The sequence below is a fragment of the Barbus barbus genome (assembly GCF_936440315.1).
Source record: "Barbus barbus genome assembly, chromosome: 12".
NCBI lineage: Eukaryota > Metazoa > Chordata > Actinopteri > Cypriniformes > Cyprinidae > Barbus > Barbus barbus.
The window spans coordinates 30,379,638-30,399,217 of record NC_136740.1 but is presented as its reverse complement, the minus strand read 5'-3'; the positions used below and the strand labels follow the sequence as shown (position 1 = coordinate 30,399,217).

The following is a 19,580-nucleotide window of genomic DNA, read 5'->3' as shown; positions in this document are numbered from 1 at the left end:
GCAACTTTTTAAATGGGGGAAGATTATGACAATGTTTACTTTATGGTTTTTATATTGTAATGTTGAAGATATTTTATCTCCCTGATTTTTTTTGGAATGAGTCCCAGTCATTTTAGGCTTGTTTATAATTAAAAGTCCTGCATCATGCATAAATACTTTATTTATTTTATTTTTGGGGAGAAATATTTGGTATTTTGTTTACACAATATACTGGGTCAGGCATCGAATTTAACATAAAATCGTGTAGCTTTTCTCTGTGCTGCCCATCACAGGAAAGAAAGACTAAAAACATTATTTAACGTTTTATTAAAAAGTTCAATGAGTTTATTAATATCAGCACAATCTTTTCATTGTCTTTCTTTAAACATATTATCACAATATCAGCAATATCCAATATCGGTCAACCTGTAATTTCTATATATATATATCGGCACATAAACCAATTGAAAAGCTTTAAAAACCTTTTTGAAAATTTGAACTACTTTCTGAATGGTATATTCAGAACACTATTTATTTATAATTTAAACAGTTTTGAATTCCTAAAAAAAGGTCTTAAAACGTCTTACATTTTCAAAGCTCTGCAGATATCCTGAAAGAAAATGTGTGTAGTTCTTGCCTGTGCAAAATCACGATGCTACACCACTAATAAATGTTTTTTTTTCTTATTGCAGAGGAGGTATTAAAAGTCATAGTATATTTTCAATGATAATTTTGACTGTTTTAATCAGTTTTCATCTCTTCTGTCTTGCAGTGTCAGCCACGGCTTTCTACAAAGCACAGCCAGTTATTCAGTTCATGTGTGAGGTACTGGACATCCACAACATCGATGAGCAGCCTCGCCCCCTCACAGACTCCCACCGAGTCAAATTCACCAAAGAAATCAAAGGTATGTGTGCTTGTGTGTTCATCTGTGTTTATGCACGCGTGTTTGGCTCGTTCTCATTGGCTGTTTTGTGTGCAGGTCTGAAGGTGGAGGTGACACACTGCGGAACCATGCGGAGGAAGTACCGGGTCTGCAATGTGACCCGCCGCCCCGCCAGCCACCAAACGTGAGTCAAACCATCAGAGGAAGTGAAGCGTGTTATGATGATACATCGTATTGATTGCAGAGGGCAAAGTCACATTGCTTGAATATGATTTTTGGCTTGATTTGTTTTCAGATTAAAAAGTTATCTATCTAGTTTCTGCAATGATTTTAACCTGAAACTTTTGTGTTTGGGTTAATAATTAAAGTGCACCTATAAAACAATGTTCTGAATAGTGTACTATATACATTCTGAATGGTATATTCCGAATACTATGTATTTATTTCATATTTTATATCCGTTCATTTTATTAATTTATTCGTTCATTCTGACAAACATCCTGTATGTTTCTTCATTTCAGGGTTTTAAAAGTCTCATAATCTGAATTCTGGCCAATTAGCCACAGTTTTTACTAATTATTAAAACTGCAAATGTTAAAGTCTTAACATATGAAACGTTTTATTGATTTAAAATGAATTCATTTGGGGACTAATAGACTATGCTTTTTTTAGTGTTATTTATATACAATTATAGTTTATAATCTATAATAGTATATATAGTATTTATATGTATTTTGAATTATCTTATTTTTTAATTTCATTTTAGTCATTTTTGTTAGTAAATAATAAGAATATGTTCTGAATTGTATACTAACTACTTATATATTCAGAATATTATTTATTTATTTAAATAAATTAAAATTAAATCTGTTTTATTTAAAATTAAATTTTTACTCTTCTTTACAATAAAACTGCTTAGTACTGTTGTACAATAATTTTTTCATAACTATACAAAATGTAGTATGTGAAACAATGCATTATGTACTGTAGCTGTAGTATGTTGCATTGTCACATGACCTCGTTGTGTTGCATGCAGGATATTTACATACTTTACCCAGTATGCATACTACATACTGCAGAAATGGTGAGAGTAGTATACTAGCATGCATTCAAAACAGAAGGAAGCGGTTTAGCTCTGCTCTTTGATGGCCTCTAGTGGTGGTTTGTAGTTCAGTCATGTTTCATGATTCCTTCCAGGTTCCCATTGCAGTTGGAGAACGGCCAAACTGTAGAACGAACAGTAGCTCAGTATTTCAGAGAGAAGTACAGTCTGCAGCTCAAATACCCCCACCTGCCCTGCCTACAGGTGGGCCAGGAGCAGAAACACACCTACCTGCCCCTGGAGGTCAGTCCTGCAATCCACGCATCAAAATGAGAAGCGTTACCTTTGCAACAAGCTGAAATATAATGTTTCTTTTTCTTTTTTTTTTTTGCTTTATTTTGGTTAATGTTTTTTTAGGAATTAAGTTAACGACTGTTATTGTTTTTGTTAATATTTTGAATTATATTTTTTTAATATATATTTACCGTTTTTATTTTTTATTTTAGTTAATGTTTTTTTTTTTTTTTTTGTTAGTCATTTTTGTGTGTATTTCTGTTTGTCATTTTTATAGGTTTATTTTTATTTATTAGTTTTAGCTTATTTACTTTATTTTAGTATTTAAAGTTATTGTAAATGGAAATAAGAAGTTTACAAAACAACATTTGTCATTTTTGTTAATGTTTTGAATTAGGTTTTATTTTTATATTTTTAGTTTAGTTTTTAGTAGTGTTTGTTTTTGTCATTTGTATTTTTTTATTAGTTTTAGTTATTTTAGTACTTCAAGTTAAACTAAATGAAAATGAGAATGTTGCCTTGCAACTAGCTGAAATAAAATAAATGTAAAAATATTTCAAGTAATATTTTTATGGCCTTAGTTTTAGCTAATGTCAATAGATCTAGTTAATGTTGAATTAGATTTTGTCTGTATATTTTCAGTTTTTAATTTTAGTAGAAGTTTTAGTAATTTAGTTGTATGCATTTCTATTTGTTGTTTTTAATTAGCTTTAGTTTATTTAGTTTTTGTTATTTTAATATAATTTTTTTTTATTTTTATAAATGTTGCCTTGGCACACTAGCTGAAATAAATGAAGTTTTATTTGAATATTATTAGTTAACTATATTAAACCTAATTTACTTGCTGCTGTTCTCGTAGGTGTGCAATATTGTAGCAGGGCAGCGGTGCATCAAGAAACTGACAGATAATCAAACCTCCACCATGATCAAAGCCACAGCGCGATCAGCACCAGACAGACAGGAGGAGATCAGCAGACTGGTGAGTGGCATTCATATCTATAGTCATACGCACGTAATTCAGTTGCATAATAATTCATATCCACACAATCTATGTTTAAACCTCTCCTCTCATGGTCCTGCTGTCCATCTGAATGAGTTGAGGTTGCTCTTTGTGTTAATGGAGGTCAGCCGTGACTTTATTGTGAGCTGATTAGCTGCAATCTCTCCATAAGGGCACTTTGTGAACTCTTTACTCCATTCCCTGCAGATTTACACTCTTCCAGCCGTCAGCTCTGAGCTGATAACTTGTGACTGAAGCCCTGCTGCTTTTATACCTTATTAAAATGACAGCCAATCAGGCGCTCAATCAGTGTTGCTATGGCTGGTTTTTCGTTTAGATGTAGAATCTCCAAACAGGAGTGGAGAGGCAGCGTGGGTGGAAAGCATCTGACGAGGCCAATGAAATGTACCAAAACAAAAAAGTCTCGCTTTGAGACGGAGCTAAAAATACCACAATGAGAGTATTTTTACACTGTGAAGTACAGCAGGATCTGAGCTGGGATATCTTCAGCTTGTAGCATGAAACATCCTGCGTCTTCAGTCAGTCTCAGGAGAGCTTTTTCATTTCAGTCTCATATCATCTGAATTCTGGCTAATAAAACCCACAGTTTTACCTGTTATTAGGACTGCAGTGCAAAGTTAAAGTGTTAACATATCAGTAGTTTTATTGATTTTAAATATTTGTAAGTTAAAACTGATTAATTTTAGGACTATTAGAATTATTTCAATATTAGTAGTGTAACATTATAGGTTATAGTATGTATTAATATTTTTTAATCAGCCTTTATTTTTTCTGTTTTCATTTCAGTTTTAGTAAGTTTTTTTTTTGTTGTATTTTTTTTTTTTACTAATATGTAGTACTATTAATACTATATGTATATTTCCTTTTGTCATTTTATTATAATTTATATTTACAATTTATTTCAGTTTTAGTACTTAACTTTTGTTTTAGTTGCCAAGATAACATTTATTTTAAGCTTTTAATCTAATATTTAATTTAATTATTTTTTTAATAATTTAATAATAACATTTAAATAATATTTTATTCAATTTCAGCTTCATTTAAATCAAACAAAAACTTGTATTAGTTGATTTTATTAGTTTTAGTTAACTCTTTAGCTAATTATAAGCCTATTTATTGGTACCTGGAAAGGTAAGCATGTGTTTTACTGTTGTTACTACTTTAGAAATTGGTTTAGGAATTTGAACTAATTACTGTTAACAGTGAATGATGAAGTTCAAAAGAAGTTGCATCTGTTTTGTTTTATTTAGATGCATTAAAAAAAGAGTGCACTGTGTATTAAAACTAAATATTTAGAGCAAATGAAATCATGTTAGCTAGAGAAATCTCATTTTCATTGATTGTCAGCTTGACCACTGTCTCCTGTTCTTGCAGAATGTGTCAGCAGGTGTTTGTGTGTGTGTTTGCAGGTGCGCAGTGCTAACTATGAAGCAGACCCGTTTGTGCAGGAGTTCCAGTTTAAGGTGCGAGACGAGATGGCCCACGTGACGGGGCGCGTGTTGCCTGCGCCCATGCTGCAGTACGGGGGCAGGGTGAGCACAGAGCACTTTATGGTACCCTTCCTTTCAATCACCCACATCTCTCTGTGTCTGTCTGTCTGAATGAATGAACAGCCCTCTCCAGGAGGAACTAACAGCTCCTAACCGCTGCTGTGTGTGAAATAACCCCCTAAATAAACCAGCTTGCAGCGATTTTTCTCTAGTTACTTATATGCACCATTTAAAAATGAAAGAATGTATATTTTCTTAGAGTAAAGGCCATTGCACACTGAGTCCGAATTTTTCGTCCGAAATTTTCGCACGTTGAAAAATAAATACGACCTCACGTTTTGTCAATCACGTTTGCACACTGCCTCCGAAATTTTCGTCCGTCAAAAAAAAATTCGGATCGGGTTCGATTTTTTGCGTTTTTCGCATCCGTATAAAGCATTTTGAGATGCTTTGAGAAGGTGTTTTGACCATTCAGAGCCACCATACAAGCGAAAGCCAAAATCCAAAATACTGTCAGACAAATTAATACACTTCGTCTTGCAGCACAGCGCACTTTATGACAAACAAATTGCGGAATACAAAGATACAGAATATAAAGAACTGCTGTAGCCTATTTTTTTATGCCTGGCGCGCACCTTTCCGATGCCGCAGTTCTGTGTGTGTGTGTGTGTGTGTGTCTGTTGGTGTATCCATACCTCAGACAGTCTCTGTTCAGGATAAATTGGTTCACGGAAATTGATGGTCTTTTTATTATGTGGATTCAGTATCGCTTGCAAAGTATCAAACAGAGGCACTGACATCCGGAAATAAACTTTGAATCTCTCGGGATAATCCCGCAGCTCTTTGATAAGGAGGTGGAACTCTCCTTCCTCTCTGCGCAATCTAAGGATTGGATGGACCCAATATTTCCTTTTTCTTTTTTTAAAAAGAGAGAGGACAACAAAATCATCCTCACTACTTAAAGACATTTTGTATAGTTTTGCGAATTTTTTCTCAACGGATTAATTAAAACGCATCGGACTCAGTGTGCAAGGTCTCTGTGCGTGACGAATTTTTAAGATTGCGAATGCGAAAAAACGCATGCGAAACTTTCGGACTCAGTGTGCAGAGACCTTAAGGCTTTCTGTATAGTCTGAGATTGAATTGTGGTTTTGTGTGATTTTTAGTTTTTTATATTTACATGCTTTTAAATGACAGGATATGGGAGGCTATGGTAACCCATGCTGTAACAGTGGGTAGAGGCAGTTGTAACACTTTCAGGTTGTATTTAAAGTGATGCATTGAGCATCCAAAGTATTGCATCAAAGGTATACGTTTTATAGGTTTATGCTGCTTACCCATAAAAACCGAGATCATTGGAATCAAACCCATGATCTTGGTGTTGCAAGCACCAACTACTCTGTCAGATAAAGGCATATCAATACAACGTCATTTCTTTTATTATGTATCTGTTTTTTACTCTATTTTTATATGAAAGTATGTTATTATAATTCTTTTATTTATTCTATATTATAGACATCAGTGTTATTTTAGTTATTATATTTATAAATATATTTATATTATAATAAAAACATATATTATAGTTTTTTTGTAACATTTTGATTTTTTTTGTTATATATATATATATATATATATATGTATGTGTGTGTGTGTGTGTGTGTGTGTGTTTTTGTTTTTGCAGTTTTTACTGTTTCAGTGAACCTTTCCTGAGCTATAAATGTAATTTATTAGAATTTACAATTTTGTTATTTTAATAACCGTCTACAAATCTTTAGGTGCAGTATATGAGTGATCTTCACAAAATTGTTATAAATATTGTTATAAGTGTTCATGTATAATGATATAAATATGTGGTGCATATAATATATAAAATTGATGTTTACGTAATTGTGAGCACAAGTATTTAATAAAAAAAAATAATAATTTGAAATCTAGCTATCATGCTAGCTTATGATCATGATGTTTATGTGTGTTATAATTGTCTCAGATCTTCCCTATATGCAGGCTTGTTTTGTGAAATGTTCTTTGAGTTCAGTCACTAGGCAGTTTCATGAGTTCCTCTCATGTTCAGTGTCAGAGGCAGTTTTAGATGTATGCTGTTGTGTTTGTGCTCTCACACGTCCTGTGCAGCAGATCAACCGTGAGCTGTCGTTACAGAACCGCACTGTAGCCACACCCAGCCATGGAGTTTGGGACATGAGAGGGAAACAGTTCCACACCGGCGTGGAGATCAAGATGTGGGCCATCGCCTGCTTCGCCACACAGAGACAGTGCAGAGAAGAGATCCTCAAGTAAGACGCCACAGCATACTGACTGTCAATGCTGGCTTGCTTCCTGGATAAAAGGGAAAATCTGATTGCAATTTTTCTAATAAATTGCGATTGTGATTTTAAAATGCGGTTCCAGGTTTGTTACTGTTTGTTTGTTTGCAGGGCTGCATAATTTGGCCAAAATTTCATAAAATAAATATATAAATATCAGCATGGCTATAAAATAATACTTATATTATTATTATTATTATTATTATCAGTAGTAGTAGTAGTATTAATAGCAAAATAATAAAAAAAATTAAAACGCATTACTTTTGTAATAAAATTACTTAATGAAATTTAAAACAAAATAGGAAATGTTACTATTGTAATAGTTCACTGTAAAATAAAAAATTTACTTAAGAAAATATAATAATAATAATTTTTTGAAATATACTGAATAATTAGAAATTACTAAATAAAAATAAGAAATGTTGCTATTGTAATACTGTATTTCACTGTAAAATAAATCAAGAATTAAAATAAGGATAATATGTTTTAATAGAATAATAATAACAATAATGCTATATATAATAATATAAATAAGACAATATGAACATGTATTTAAAATTAGTAAAAAAAAAAAAGTAAAAATACTAAATATATATATTAAATTACTAAAAAAAATGTTACTATTGTAATATTTCACTGTACAATAAATAAGTTGAGTGTATAAGAAAACTAATATAATGATATTATAAATGTAACACAGTTCGTAGATATGGGAAGTAGGAGGTGGGAACCGGTGAACATTCAAATAATTGAATAATCAAAATAGACAAACACAAAACAAAAGTAAAGTGGCAGTCCCTCGCCGCACACAAAACACAAAATAAAGTCTAGGCCTGGTGCGCTGTGGTCACTCCTCCTCTTATCCTCCCGGAGCTCCTCCGTGGGACTCGAGACGGTGAGTGGCGCAGGTGTCGCTCATTATCATTAAACCGCACCGGCCCTGCCCCACTCGTCACAATAAATAATAATAATAATAAAATACATTTAAGAAAAAAACTATTTCAAAGATACACTAAATAAGTAAAAATACGAAATAAATAAATTACAATACTTAACTGTAAAATAAAAAAGGAGCATTCAGAAAAATTATATAATTTTTATATTGTAATTTTATTTTAATTAAATTCTTTTATATTTTGATGCAAAACCACAAGGAGGTATGAACACAAAGCAGTGCTTCACTCTAAAACACGCAGTGCATATACTTATGAATTAAATCGCAGTCTTGATGATTTGATAATTGCACTAAGCAGTATTGTGGTTTTGGGTTTATCATCAGTGCAGTACATTCAACACTTAGATTAGGGGTGGGCGATATGGAAAAAATATAATATCACAATTTCTTTTTTCTTGAATTATCACGCTTTTATCACGATTCTTTGTCATGTTGGTTTTACTATTTTGGTTTTACAAGTTGTCTGAGCATTACAGCCAAACTAGAAATACAAAGCCTTTTAAGGTAACAAAAAACAAACAAAAAAGACATGGCAGATATTTAGGCCAAAGTGGGCGAAGATAAAAATCTTTGTCATTATTTTATCTTTCTTATTAATAAATAAGAACAAAGATACACATTACAAATACACATAATATACAAATAAAACAAACAGTGCTTTATTTTCAGGTACAATAGGTGTATTTAGCAGAGCATTCAAAGAAATTGAATGAACAAGTATAAAAATAAAACACTAGATAGACTGATTCCTAAAGCAACTGTATTAACGTTTTTCAGTCAAGAATAGTGAGTGATTTTTCTCTTTGCGTTTGTTGTTTTATTAACGTTAAATTAATAGTTCCCCCACAAATAAATATTCTGTCATCTGTCTGTCAATTCTGTCATAATGTTTTATTTTTATACCATCATTTACTCAAAAGTTGTTTTAAACCTGAATGAGTTTCTTTCTGCTGCTGAACATAAATGCTATTTTGAAGAAGGTGGAAAACCAAACAGTTGCTGGTCCTCAGTGACTTCCATAGGATTTTCTTTCCTGCTATCAAAGTCAATGTAGACCAGCAACTGTTTGGTTACCCTCATTCTTCAAAATATCTTCTTTTGGGTTCAGCACAAGAAATTAATAGAGGTTTGGGACAACATGTGAGTGAGTAAATAATGACAGAAATTACATTTTAGGGTGAACTATCCCTTTAATGACAGTCGACAGCATGTTTAGTGTCCTGTCCCTTTAAGACCTGCACGCATCTAATATACAGGCATGCATCCGTTTCTCTCTTAACTATTTACTTTCATTTTAGAGATAACCAACTGAGTCTGTATGTAAACCGTGTGTGTTTTGACAGTATTAGCATAAAAAATAAGTTAGTTGAGTAATCAGGCGCTGTTAGACAGGCTTTTTAGTGCGTGCTTCAGGTGTATATGCGCTCAGAAAAAGAGCACGTCAGACCAGCGCACGAATCAAACATTTAACCAGCAAGGCTTGTGTGCAAATAATGTACTTTTGCGATCGCGAATAAGTGCAGTGTCCTGTCAGAGTAACTCTACTGCTGTATGTCGTGTTGTACAGTATATAGAGACGGAGGCGCCAGAACTGTATTTGCGCTGTAGCACGATACTACGATATTTCTTCAAAAGCAGATCGTGGAGACGTTTTTATCGTCCACGATCAAAAATAGTCATATCGCACACCTCTAACTTAGATGTTTCTCCTCACAGGGGTTTCACGGACCAGCTGCGTAAGATCTCAAAGGACGCTGGGATGCCGATCCAGGGTCAGCCGTGTTTCTGTAAGTACGCACAGGGAGCTGACAGCGTGGAGCCCATGTTCAGACACCTGAAGAACACCTACTCCGGACTGCAGCTCATCATCGTCATCCTGCCTGGAAAAACACCCGTCTACGGTAAGAACGGCCCACACAGAGCCGGCCTCCTGCAAACACCCTCAGACTAATGAACACATGTTTGATCTGTGCAGCGGAGGTGAAGCGTGTGGGAGACACTCTTCTAGGAATGGCCACTCAGTGTGTTCAGGTGAAGAACGTGGTGAAAACCTCGCCGCAGACGCTCTCCAACCTCTGCCTCAAAATCAACGTCAAACTCGGCGGCATCAACAACATCCTGGTGCCGCATCAACGGTTTGTAACTGCATTTTCAGCCTTACTTTGACAGAACATAAACGGATCTGCTCTTCTGTTCGTTTTTAAACAGGCAGCTGATAACAATAATCATTATCATTTATTGCATGCATTCTCAAACTTTTTTGACATAAAACCTCAGTGGGACTTCAAGCAAATATTTGATTGAAGTTTAATATTTCAATAATTTATCACATTTGCATGACAGTTCTCTGATGTCATTTATTGATTAAAAGACATACAAGTAAACAGATAAGTATTGCATTTACGTTTTTGTTTTAATATTATATAGAGATGAATGACTTGGCCAGAAGAAGTTGTTTATTATTATTATTATTATTATTATTATTAAATGGTAGTTTTAACTATAAAAATGAAGACAAAAATATAAGTGATTACTGTTGGAAATTACAGTTTGTATTGTAAAATAAAAAAAGAATATTTGATAATTACAATATTTTAGACTACACCTTTCAAATCCTCTAACCTTTATTTTGGTGAAATACTAGTTGTTGTTATATAGTATCTTTAATTAAAAAAACGAAGACAGAAATATAGGCTAATAAAGTAAAAAATCTGAGAATTCTATTTTGCTATTGGTATTTTAATACAAGGTAAAATACTAGTATTTATGTCTTAAATTATTTGAAATGTTAAAACTCTTAAGCTTTTAACATTTCAAATCCTCTCTCTCTCTCTCTATCTATCTATCTATCTATCTATCTATCTATCTATCTATCTATCTATCTATCTATCTATCTATCTATCTATCTATCTATCTATCTATCTATCTATCTATCTATCTATCTATCTATCTATCGTGGAATTATTATTGTTGTTGTAGCTTTATCTCGGTAAAGGAATGTAAGCTGTTACTGTTAAAAAAACAAAATGAATATTTGATGATGATCATTTTATTTGACAAGTTACAATGCTACTATTTGTCTTAAATACTTAACTTTCAAATATTAAACCCCTCAATCCTAACATTACAAATCATTTAGCTTTTATTTTAGCAAAATACTGGTTGTTGTTATTATTATTAGATAGTATAGTACTAACTTTAACTCTTTAAAAATAAAGAATGTAGCATATTAGTTGAAAATGTTTATAATTTAATTTTAGACTACAAGTTAAAACTTTCAAATATTCAAACCCTCAATATTTTAACAATTCAAATCTTCTAGCTTTTATTTTGGTGTAGCACTGGTTTCATTTTACTTTCTATTTGATAAATCCCTGCAGTTCATTCATAAACCCTCCTTTTGGGAAACCCTGATTTATTGACTATATTATTTACAGACAAAGCTGATTTGTAGACACTATCCTACACAGTATTATACAACATTGCTTATAGCCGGTTTGTGATGTTGTTAAATATGGCTCATGAACTCTTAACTAATGTAGTGTGTTTGTGTGTGTGCTGTTTCTCAGGCCGTCAGTGTTTCAGCAGCCAGTCATCTTTCTGGGGGCAGATGTGACGCATCCACCTGCAGGAGACGGGAAGAAACCCTCCATTGCAGCGGTCAGTGTCGCTTAGAGCTGAATGATATAACAGATACATTATGTACAGTCAAACCAAAATTTCAACACCTTCAACATTTCTCACATTATCACAGTTTATTTGCTATAGTTTGGAAAATGGTCATTAAATATGACAAGACCTCAGAACAAATTGATCTTGATAATGTCAGATAACTTTGATAGAAAGGTATGTAATGAGTTCGGTTGAATAGCTGTCAGCTGGTAAATTTAAGAACACAATTAGATGATACCAATATAGCTCACCCAATTAGCAAGCAATGCTTAATTATGTTCTGTCTGTGGTGGAAAAAGTTTGCATTAGCAATTAAAGAAAAAACACTTTAGCAAAACATAATTTTGGTCCCAATTTTTTTTTCTCAATTTTACTGGTAGTCCATTGTATTAAGATTTTTTTGGGTATAATATATCACAGTTTACTTTATTTTGCTATCCTTACTTGCATAAATGAACTATAGTGTCCTGCACCCACTAGTAAAAAAAAAAAAAAGTTAATTTCAGTTATTTATATAACACAAATAAACACAACAGGAGTTGACCACTGTGCTTCACAGAGTATAAAACTAACATACAAGATAATAAAGAAAGCAAGCAATGAGACATAATGAGAATAAAACATAATTAAGAGTTGCTCAGGCCAGAAGATGAGACTTTAACTTCGATTTAAACTCATGTACAGAGGACAGGGATCTCCCATAAAAGGGAAGGCTATTCCAGAGCCTAGGTTCAACAAACAGCAAACGCACGATGCCCTCTTCGAGGCTGAGCTAGAGAGTAACTGTTTGTGGACCGTAGTCACCTGCCTGATGTGTTCAGATTGGTAGGAGGCTGCAAGACCATTTAAAGATTTAAAAACAAACATCAATATTTTGAAATCAAATGTATGACATACTGGCAACAGATTTAGTGCTATTAAAATAGGAGTAACATGTTGATGTTTGCAGACTCCAGTTAGAAATCTAGCTGCAGCATTATTGAACCAGAATTATATCTGGTGTCTGAAAATTTTTTGGTTTGACTATATATTATAACATTAACTAACATCATGACTATAAAATGTACCTTCCTGCATGTGTGTATAGGTGGTGGGCAGTATGGACGCTCATCCCAGCAGGTACTGCGCTACTGTGCGCGTCCAGCGGCCCAGACAGGAAGTGATTCAGGACTTGGCCTCTATGGTGCGAGAGTTACTCATTCAGTTCTACAAGTCCACTCGCTACAAACCCACCAGAATCATCTTCTACAGGGACGGTGTGTCTGAGGGCCAGTTTAGACAGGTATATAGTGGTTTATCACAAAGAGAATCATTTCCGGTTAACTTAAAAATAAAACTTGATCCTGTTTCTGCTCATAGGTGTTGTATTATGAGCTGCTGGCCATTCGAGAGGCCTGTATCAGTCTGGAGAAGGATTACCAGCCCGGCATCACATACATAGTGGTGCAGAAACGCCACCACACGCGCCTCTTCTGTGCCGATCGCAACGAGAGGGTGAGTGTGCCACCTGACGCTCCTGCGGCCTGTTCAAGGGCCTCTGGGGAGTCAGATTAATCTAAAATTATGATGAAAGAAGGCTTATGATTGTGAGACTTCAGATGCATAGTACACGAGTTCACAGAAGTGACAGGAAGTATCAGTCGTGAAAACAATGAAGAATGCATGACACTGAATGCTAAAGCCCCTAACAGCTGCTGTATACACAAGTGTGCCAAAAAGGGACCTCAATAAGTGCTGACACACAGGATTTCTACTTACTAGTGATATTTTAGTATTATTTATGTAGTATTTATTAATATTTTGAATTGGCATTTATTTTTATTTGTTCAGTTTTCATTAACTTTAGTTGTGGTAAAGTCTTTTGTGTGCTTTTGTCATTTTTACTATTTAATTTTTTTCAGGGCTTTTTTTTTTAGTATCATTGAGAGACTATTATAGTATTTATTAATATTTAGAATCAATTTTAGTTTTTTATATGTTCTTATTTAATTTTCATTTTGGTTAAAGTGTTTTTGTTTTAAATATGTATAGTTTTTTTCATTTTTAGTTTATTTTAAACTGAATGAAAAAGAGAAATGTTGCCTTGGCAATTAGCTGAAATAAAACAAGTTGAAGTTTATATTTTAGTTGTTAATGTTGTTATTTTTATGCGTGATTTTCAATCTAATATTTATGTTATTATATTTCAACACTATTTCAGTTAACAAAAACTATTAGTTAATCATGACACTACTGGTTTTATACAAGTAGAAGAGCATATAGTAGTGTCTGAAAATGCTTTATAAAAAGCTATTTTAAAACTTTAATTTTAATACACTGTTAATACAGTGGTTTTATCAACACCTGTTGCAGTTTATCTGTCGAGTGCTCAAGGTACTCGATCTAAAATACCCATCCCGAGTAAGTTATAAATTGCAGTAAACAGAATACCTAGGTCAGATTAAGGAGAGTTTATTAAAAACTCTGGAATGTCATCTGTTGAAGTGTTTTCAGACTATGAGGCAAACCTAAAGGTTGCACCTTTTTTGAAAACATCATTTTGGCATTGATTGCATTCTTTAAATGACTCTGTTTATTTCCTCCACAGGTGGGTCGCAGCGGAAACATTCCTGCTGGTACGACAGTCGACACGGATATCACACACCCCTACGAGTTTGACTTTTACCTCTGCAGTCATGCTGGAATACAGGTACAGACAAACACATTTTCATGGCCCGAAATGTCTCTTCCTCCTGCCTTTTAAGCTGCCCGCTGGTCTGGAGTTGTGTGTAAAATGCCTCCTTGTTCACTCGACAAATGATTTTGCACGCAGATTTGGATTTAGCAGCGTGAATCATTCATGTAATCCAGTACAGGCATCCAGTCTTGAGTATAATGGGTGAATGACACAAAATTACTCCAAAAAACTCAAAAGAAAAATCTCTTGACGCATTATAATAGGAATTTTAGAGAGAGAAAAAAGTTTAAATGAATGGAAGCTTTTTTAATTTCACATTTCAGACTTTGTTCTCAGAATTGTGACAAACTCAGTATTTGTGGCAGAAACAAACTTGACTTTTTTGTAAATGTCTCACTACTGGGATTTGTATTTTCAGAGTTGTGAGTTTATATCTCACAGTTTTTCTCAGAATTACAAGAAAACAAATCTGAATTGTGAGAGAAAATGTTACAATGCAAAAAATATATATATATTGTTTTTGCTAAATATAATTTCTTTTTTTGATAGTCACAAAAAACCATCCTAATGCGACAGCCCTGTCAGTCTGATCAAGCTACAGTATTGTACAAGATGTTTTTGAAAGCGTACCTTGAGCATTCGGTGTGAGTTTGACTCCTCTTCCTCTTTTCTTTGTCTTCCTCTCCTCAGGGCACTAGCCGACCCTCCCACTACCATGTCCTGTGGGACGACAACTGCTTCACTGCTGATGAGTTCCAGCTGCTAACTTACCAGTTGTGCCACACGTATGTGCGCTGTACCCGCTCCGTCTCCATCCCTGCGCCAGCCTACTACGCCCACCTGGTGGCCTTCCGTGCGCGGTACCACTTGGTGGACAAAGAACACGACAGGTGTGTGTGCCAAGACCCAAATCTGGTGCATTGTCCTAGAATGGTACTGTTACTGGGGATATAGCTAAAAAAAAAGAAAAGTTGGTATTGTTAGGTGAATTAGACCACAAGTTGTTAACTCCCAGCATGCTTTGCATATTGCAGGATCAGGAGAGTAAATGTTGAAATTAAGTGTTATTTTTTGTCTTTTTGGGTGAAGGAAAAGACCTGTTAATGTTTAATGTTCAGTTATGTTTGAAAAGAGTTATGTTCACGTTTTGTGGTTACCATTGTTAATTGAATTGAATATACTGGAATCTACTCAATATAGTTGATGAAATAACAACATTTATTATTAAGACTACAATCTAATAATTAATAAAAAAAAAAGATATTTTAAAATATTTTGAATCAGTTAGTTTTATATTTTCAACTGTTTTCATTCAGTTCTAAAGTTTTAGTAATTTTTAGTAGTTTAGTGTTTTTATGTCTATCGCTTTTATTAATTTGTATTTCAGTATTAGTTATTTTAGTATGTTAAGCTAAACTAAATTAAAATGAAATGTTGCAGGTCTGGTCAACTAGCTGAAATAACGTTTTTGTTATATTTCAGTTTATGTTTATTTTTCTTCAAGTAATGAAATAGTTTTTTTATGGTTTTAATTTCAATTTTAGTTAACTCTAATAACCCTAGTTTAAAATGAAGATAACTTCAATTATATGTAACCACTTGCCTTAAAACATTTAGTAAAATCAAAAAGCCATTTTTTCAGTATTATAAATTTTGCAATTTTTTTTGTCCTAAATTGCAAATTATGCCAGATCGGAAAAAAATCTACATTTTGATCATTTTGTGTTGTGTTCTGTGATCGCTTAAGGTTTCTGTAATGCAATCTCCTTGCAGTGTTATTTTATCATTGAGATAAAATTATAGTTTTCACAAAAAAATGATAAAAAAAAACTAAATAAAAATGAGAAATGTTGCCTTGGCAACTAACTAAAAATATATTTGTAAATATTTTTTATTTTTTTTTACATGTCATAAAAAAAAAAAAATAGATTTGATTAAGTAAGGAAAATGTTTTTTTGTGGGTGTAGGAAACTCTAATAACCCTGCTCGCTCTTGTCTCTCTCAGTGCTGAGGGAAGCCACGTCTCCGGACAGAGTAACGGCCGGGATCCCCAGGCTCTGGCCAAAGCTGTGCAGATTCACCACGACACCCTGAGGACCATGTACTTTGCCTAAGCCAGCTCACATCCATCCCACGTTCGACTAGTCACGCACACAAACCCGACAACCGCATACACACGCCGTCACACATCCCAGAAGCCTGTGCGTCCCTGTGGGTCGATCCCTGTGGCGATGGAAGCGCGGCCCGCCCCGACACTGTGCAGCAAGATGAGGAAGGCCTGCTTTAATTCCACACGTGGACCTCAGCACTATTATGCAATATTAAACCAGCCAACTGAGGCCGTTCTGTCATATCCCCTCCAAAACCCAAACCAAAAGGGAAGCCCATCTATGTCCCCACTCCTCTTCCTGTATGTAGACGTAACGTTTAATTACTTTCCCTGCCTGTCACGCCTTGTACCTCAACGTTGTCTAACAGCACTTTTGCCCCTCATTGCCCCCCCCCCCCCCCCCCCCCCAAATGAGATTGGAATGGAAGCGAATGGAAAGACTGAGTCCGGAAGAAAGGAAGTTTCGGGGAGCGCCTGCGGATTGAGGCGCTCACACTAGCAATGTACTTTCCTCCCGTTCTCAATTATTTTTGTAGCCAATGGTGACTTAACTACGTGTTAAAGTGTCAGTCGTGAAGAACCAATTGTGCGTTAGTGTTTAAAACAGAAAAACAAGCTTTTATTGTTAGAGAAGTGCCATTGCCGAGCGTAAAGTCCTTTATGACATACCCCGCCGGGGGGCAGAAGGCTGACCGTTGGATTTTTTAAAGCAAATTTACGCTCTAGCTTTCATGTACTACAACGCAAAGTGATCATGTTTTGATGCTTTTTCTTGTTTTTAACACCCGAATTCCTTCCAATATTTATTTGTCTCGATGAAACGCAGCTCCTAGCAGATTTGTCTTGTTCGCTTCCCTCCTGCACTTTGTCTCCATTTAAAAACCATAGTCCGTGTTATGTGACCGATCATAGATAGTTTAGTGCAATAATCCATTAGCAGGATGAGAATACCTCCTGTGCAAAGACTCTGTGTGCGATTGGGGGGGGGGGGGGGGCATCCGAAAGCGCGCGATGGACATTGCGGTTGGTTTTTTAAGATGGAGGTGTGCATGTTTGGCACTTTTATAGTTTATGTTTGGTGAAAGTACAGCAGCGTTTCCTGACGATTGACTGTCGTGTGTTAACAAGTGCCTGCTAGAAATGCATGATGTTGGGAGGTCAGAAGCGGAACAAGCGCACCTCATTTAGTCTAACCAAGGGCACAGTTGCGACCACGTTTGACTGTACGGCCTTAAAAAACAAATCTCACGGTTTCAACGTCTCGATTTTCACTGCCCTGCCTGTTTCAAAGGATTTCGCTGCTGTTGTACTTGTTCGAGTCTGACCGGCGGCGGGTTCATGCTTCAGGGACCGACTGGGCCACATGTTCAAGGAGAAGCTCTGGCAGCACCTGATTCGTGCTCGTTCACTGGAGGGCCACTAGGGGTCAGTATAGCATTTTACTTGAAGGGTGCAGTGAGCGTCGGGTGCCATCTGAAGCATGTCCCGCTGTTTAAAGGTGATAATCTGCACTAAATAATGCGTAATGCATGGTGCTATTAGGTGCGGCCCGTGGCGGCATCAGCAATTGTCAGAGACTTAATGTGTAAGATGGAACATGGGATGCATAAATGGTGCTGGTTGCATGTTTTTCTCTCTTGAGGAGAAATTTCTCATCGGGACTGACATTTGGTTGTTTTGTATGTTTGTTTGTTTGATAGATTTGCATTTGATTTTATTGCATAGAAAGGTACAGCACTGTAGCCAGTCCGAAAACTATTACGGTCAATTGCACGAAGCACTAGAAAGTGGAAGGTTTTAATGCATAATTTGTTTTTTTTAATTACAATTTCAGTCCCTTTAAAATCCAGAATGCAGTTTATGCAATCAAATAAATTCTAAATTACAAATAATCGAATGAAACGAATTTGAATGTTTTATGCCCATCAGAAGTGGTTTAAGTGAGCATCGATACAGCAGCTATTGAAATTGTGACCTTTTTTTATTTGACCTTCCCGAATAAAACGGTTTATCAGTGCTTCAGAGCCTTGGAAGTAAAACCGTCTGTGTGTGGATGCCAAACAGCTGTCAGTTTCAGAAGCAATCTTGATGAGGTGTCATGCAATTTTATTTTTGTGTAGTTTTAACTTCAAATATATATATTTTACTAACCCTTGCCTCTTATTTTGGCAAGAAATGCCTCTTTAAAGGAATAGTTTGGCTATAAATGATCATGAATTGTCATTTCTACTCACTTCCACAGTTATCTCAAAGTTGCATGACTTTTTTTTTGCTGCTGAAGAGATTTTAGTGAGTTTAAAAAAAACTATGCGAGCTGCTGTTTTCCATGCAACAAAATGAACTGATATCTGTGGATATTAAAGTTAAGTTATGGCTTGGGATGTAGATTCATTTTGGAGCTTGGTAGTAAAAATCAGTCCATTTTTGTTGCACAAGTCAACAGCTTTTTGCAAAAAACAACATGAGGGTGAGAAAACCATTACGCAATTTTCATTTTTGGCCCAACGATTCCTTTAAAGCTGCTACTCGTTTTGCCTCAGTACATTTTAACCGAAGATTGCAAAGAGTGTTTGTCTTGTATTTGCCAGTAACTGTGGTAGCAGATGTTGTAGGTTCGTAGCACACTTATTGAGTTCATTGCCTGACGTGGCTTCCGTTATTCAGAAAGCTAGAAGCAAAAGAGTCTATGTATTTTCTCCTCTCCTCTCCTCTCGTCTCATCTTTTATTTTAGAGCTTTTGGGAGGGTCTTCTTTTAGGATCTAAAACGTAACACGAGTTCAAAGTTCATAGAAAGTGCCTTTCCTCATGATGGTGCTGAATAATCTGAGACTAAAGTGAGAAATCAAAGAGCATATTAGTCTTACTCTTACCTTGAAGAAGGTGTTGCACACATGCAAACACACACACACACACACACACGTTTTTATCTCGATCGGTAGGCTCGTAACGGTGCCTCTTTGTATATTCAGATATTATAATGACGACGATATATGCCAAGTATACGAGCAAACGGTTGAGATACTGTATTAGGAGTCCGGACCAATGCAATGGAAGCGTTCATATAGGTGAAAGTGCTATCTTTAGATAGGGCAGAGCGGACACTCATATGACACGGCCTGACCCTGGACAGGA

The 19,580-nt window shown here is 35.1% G+C and overlaps 1 protein-coding gene across 4 annotated transcripts in view; it reads left to right on the top strand.

Moving 5' to 3' along the window:
- LOC306877901 (protein argonaute-3) overlaps window positions 1-18,481 on the top strand; it is a 42,111-nt gene extending 23,630 nt beyond the window's left edge. The window contains exons 6-19 of one of the 4 annotated variants that reach the window (XM_079429934.1): window positions 752-886; window positions 962-1,049; window positions 2,063-2,210; window positions 3,061-3,180; window positions 4,632-4,775; window positions 6,870-7,003; window positions 9,705-9,889; window positions 9,964-10,123; window positions 11,558-11,648; window positions 12,748-12,942; window positions 13,020-13,154; window positions 14,248-14,349; window positions 15,028-15,227; window positions 16,343-18,481. In XM_079429934.1, the coding sequence (XP_079286060.1) occupies window positions 752-886; window positions 962-1,049; window positions 2,063-2,210; window positions 3,061-3,180; window positions 4,632-4,775; window positions 6,870-7,003; window positions 9,705-9,889; window positions 9,964-10,123; window positions 11,558-11,648; window positions 12,748-12,942; window positions 13,020-13,154; window positions 14,248-14,349; window positions 15,028-15,227; window positions 16,343-16,451 (1,946 nt within the window). In that variant the 3' untranslated portion in view covers window positions 16,452-18,481. Of the gene's footprint in view, window positions 1-751; window positions 1,050-2,062; window positions 2,211-3,060; window positions 3,181-4,631; window positions 4,776-6,869; window positions 7,004-9,704; window positions 9,890-9,963; window positions 10,124-11,557; window positions 11,649-12,747; window positions 12,943-13,019; window positions 13,155-14,247; window positions 14,350-15,027; window positions 15,228-16,342 lie in introns of all 4 variants that reach the window. The other 3 variants (XM_079429935.1, XM_079429933.1, XM_079429932.1) reach the window with 3 other exon arrangements.
- The last annotated feature ends 1,099 nt before the right edge of the window (window positions 18,482-19,580 follow it).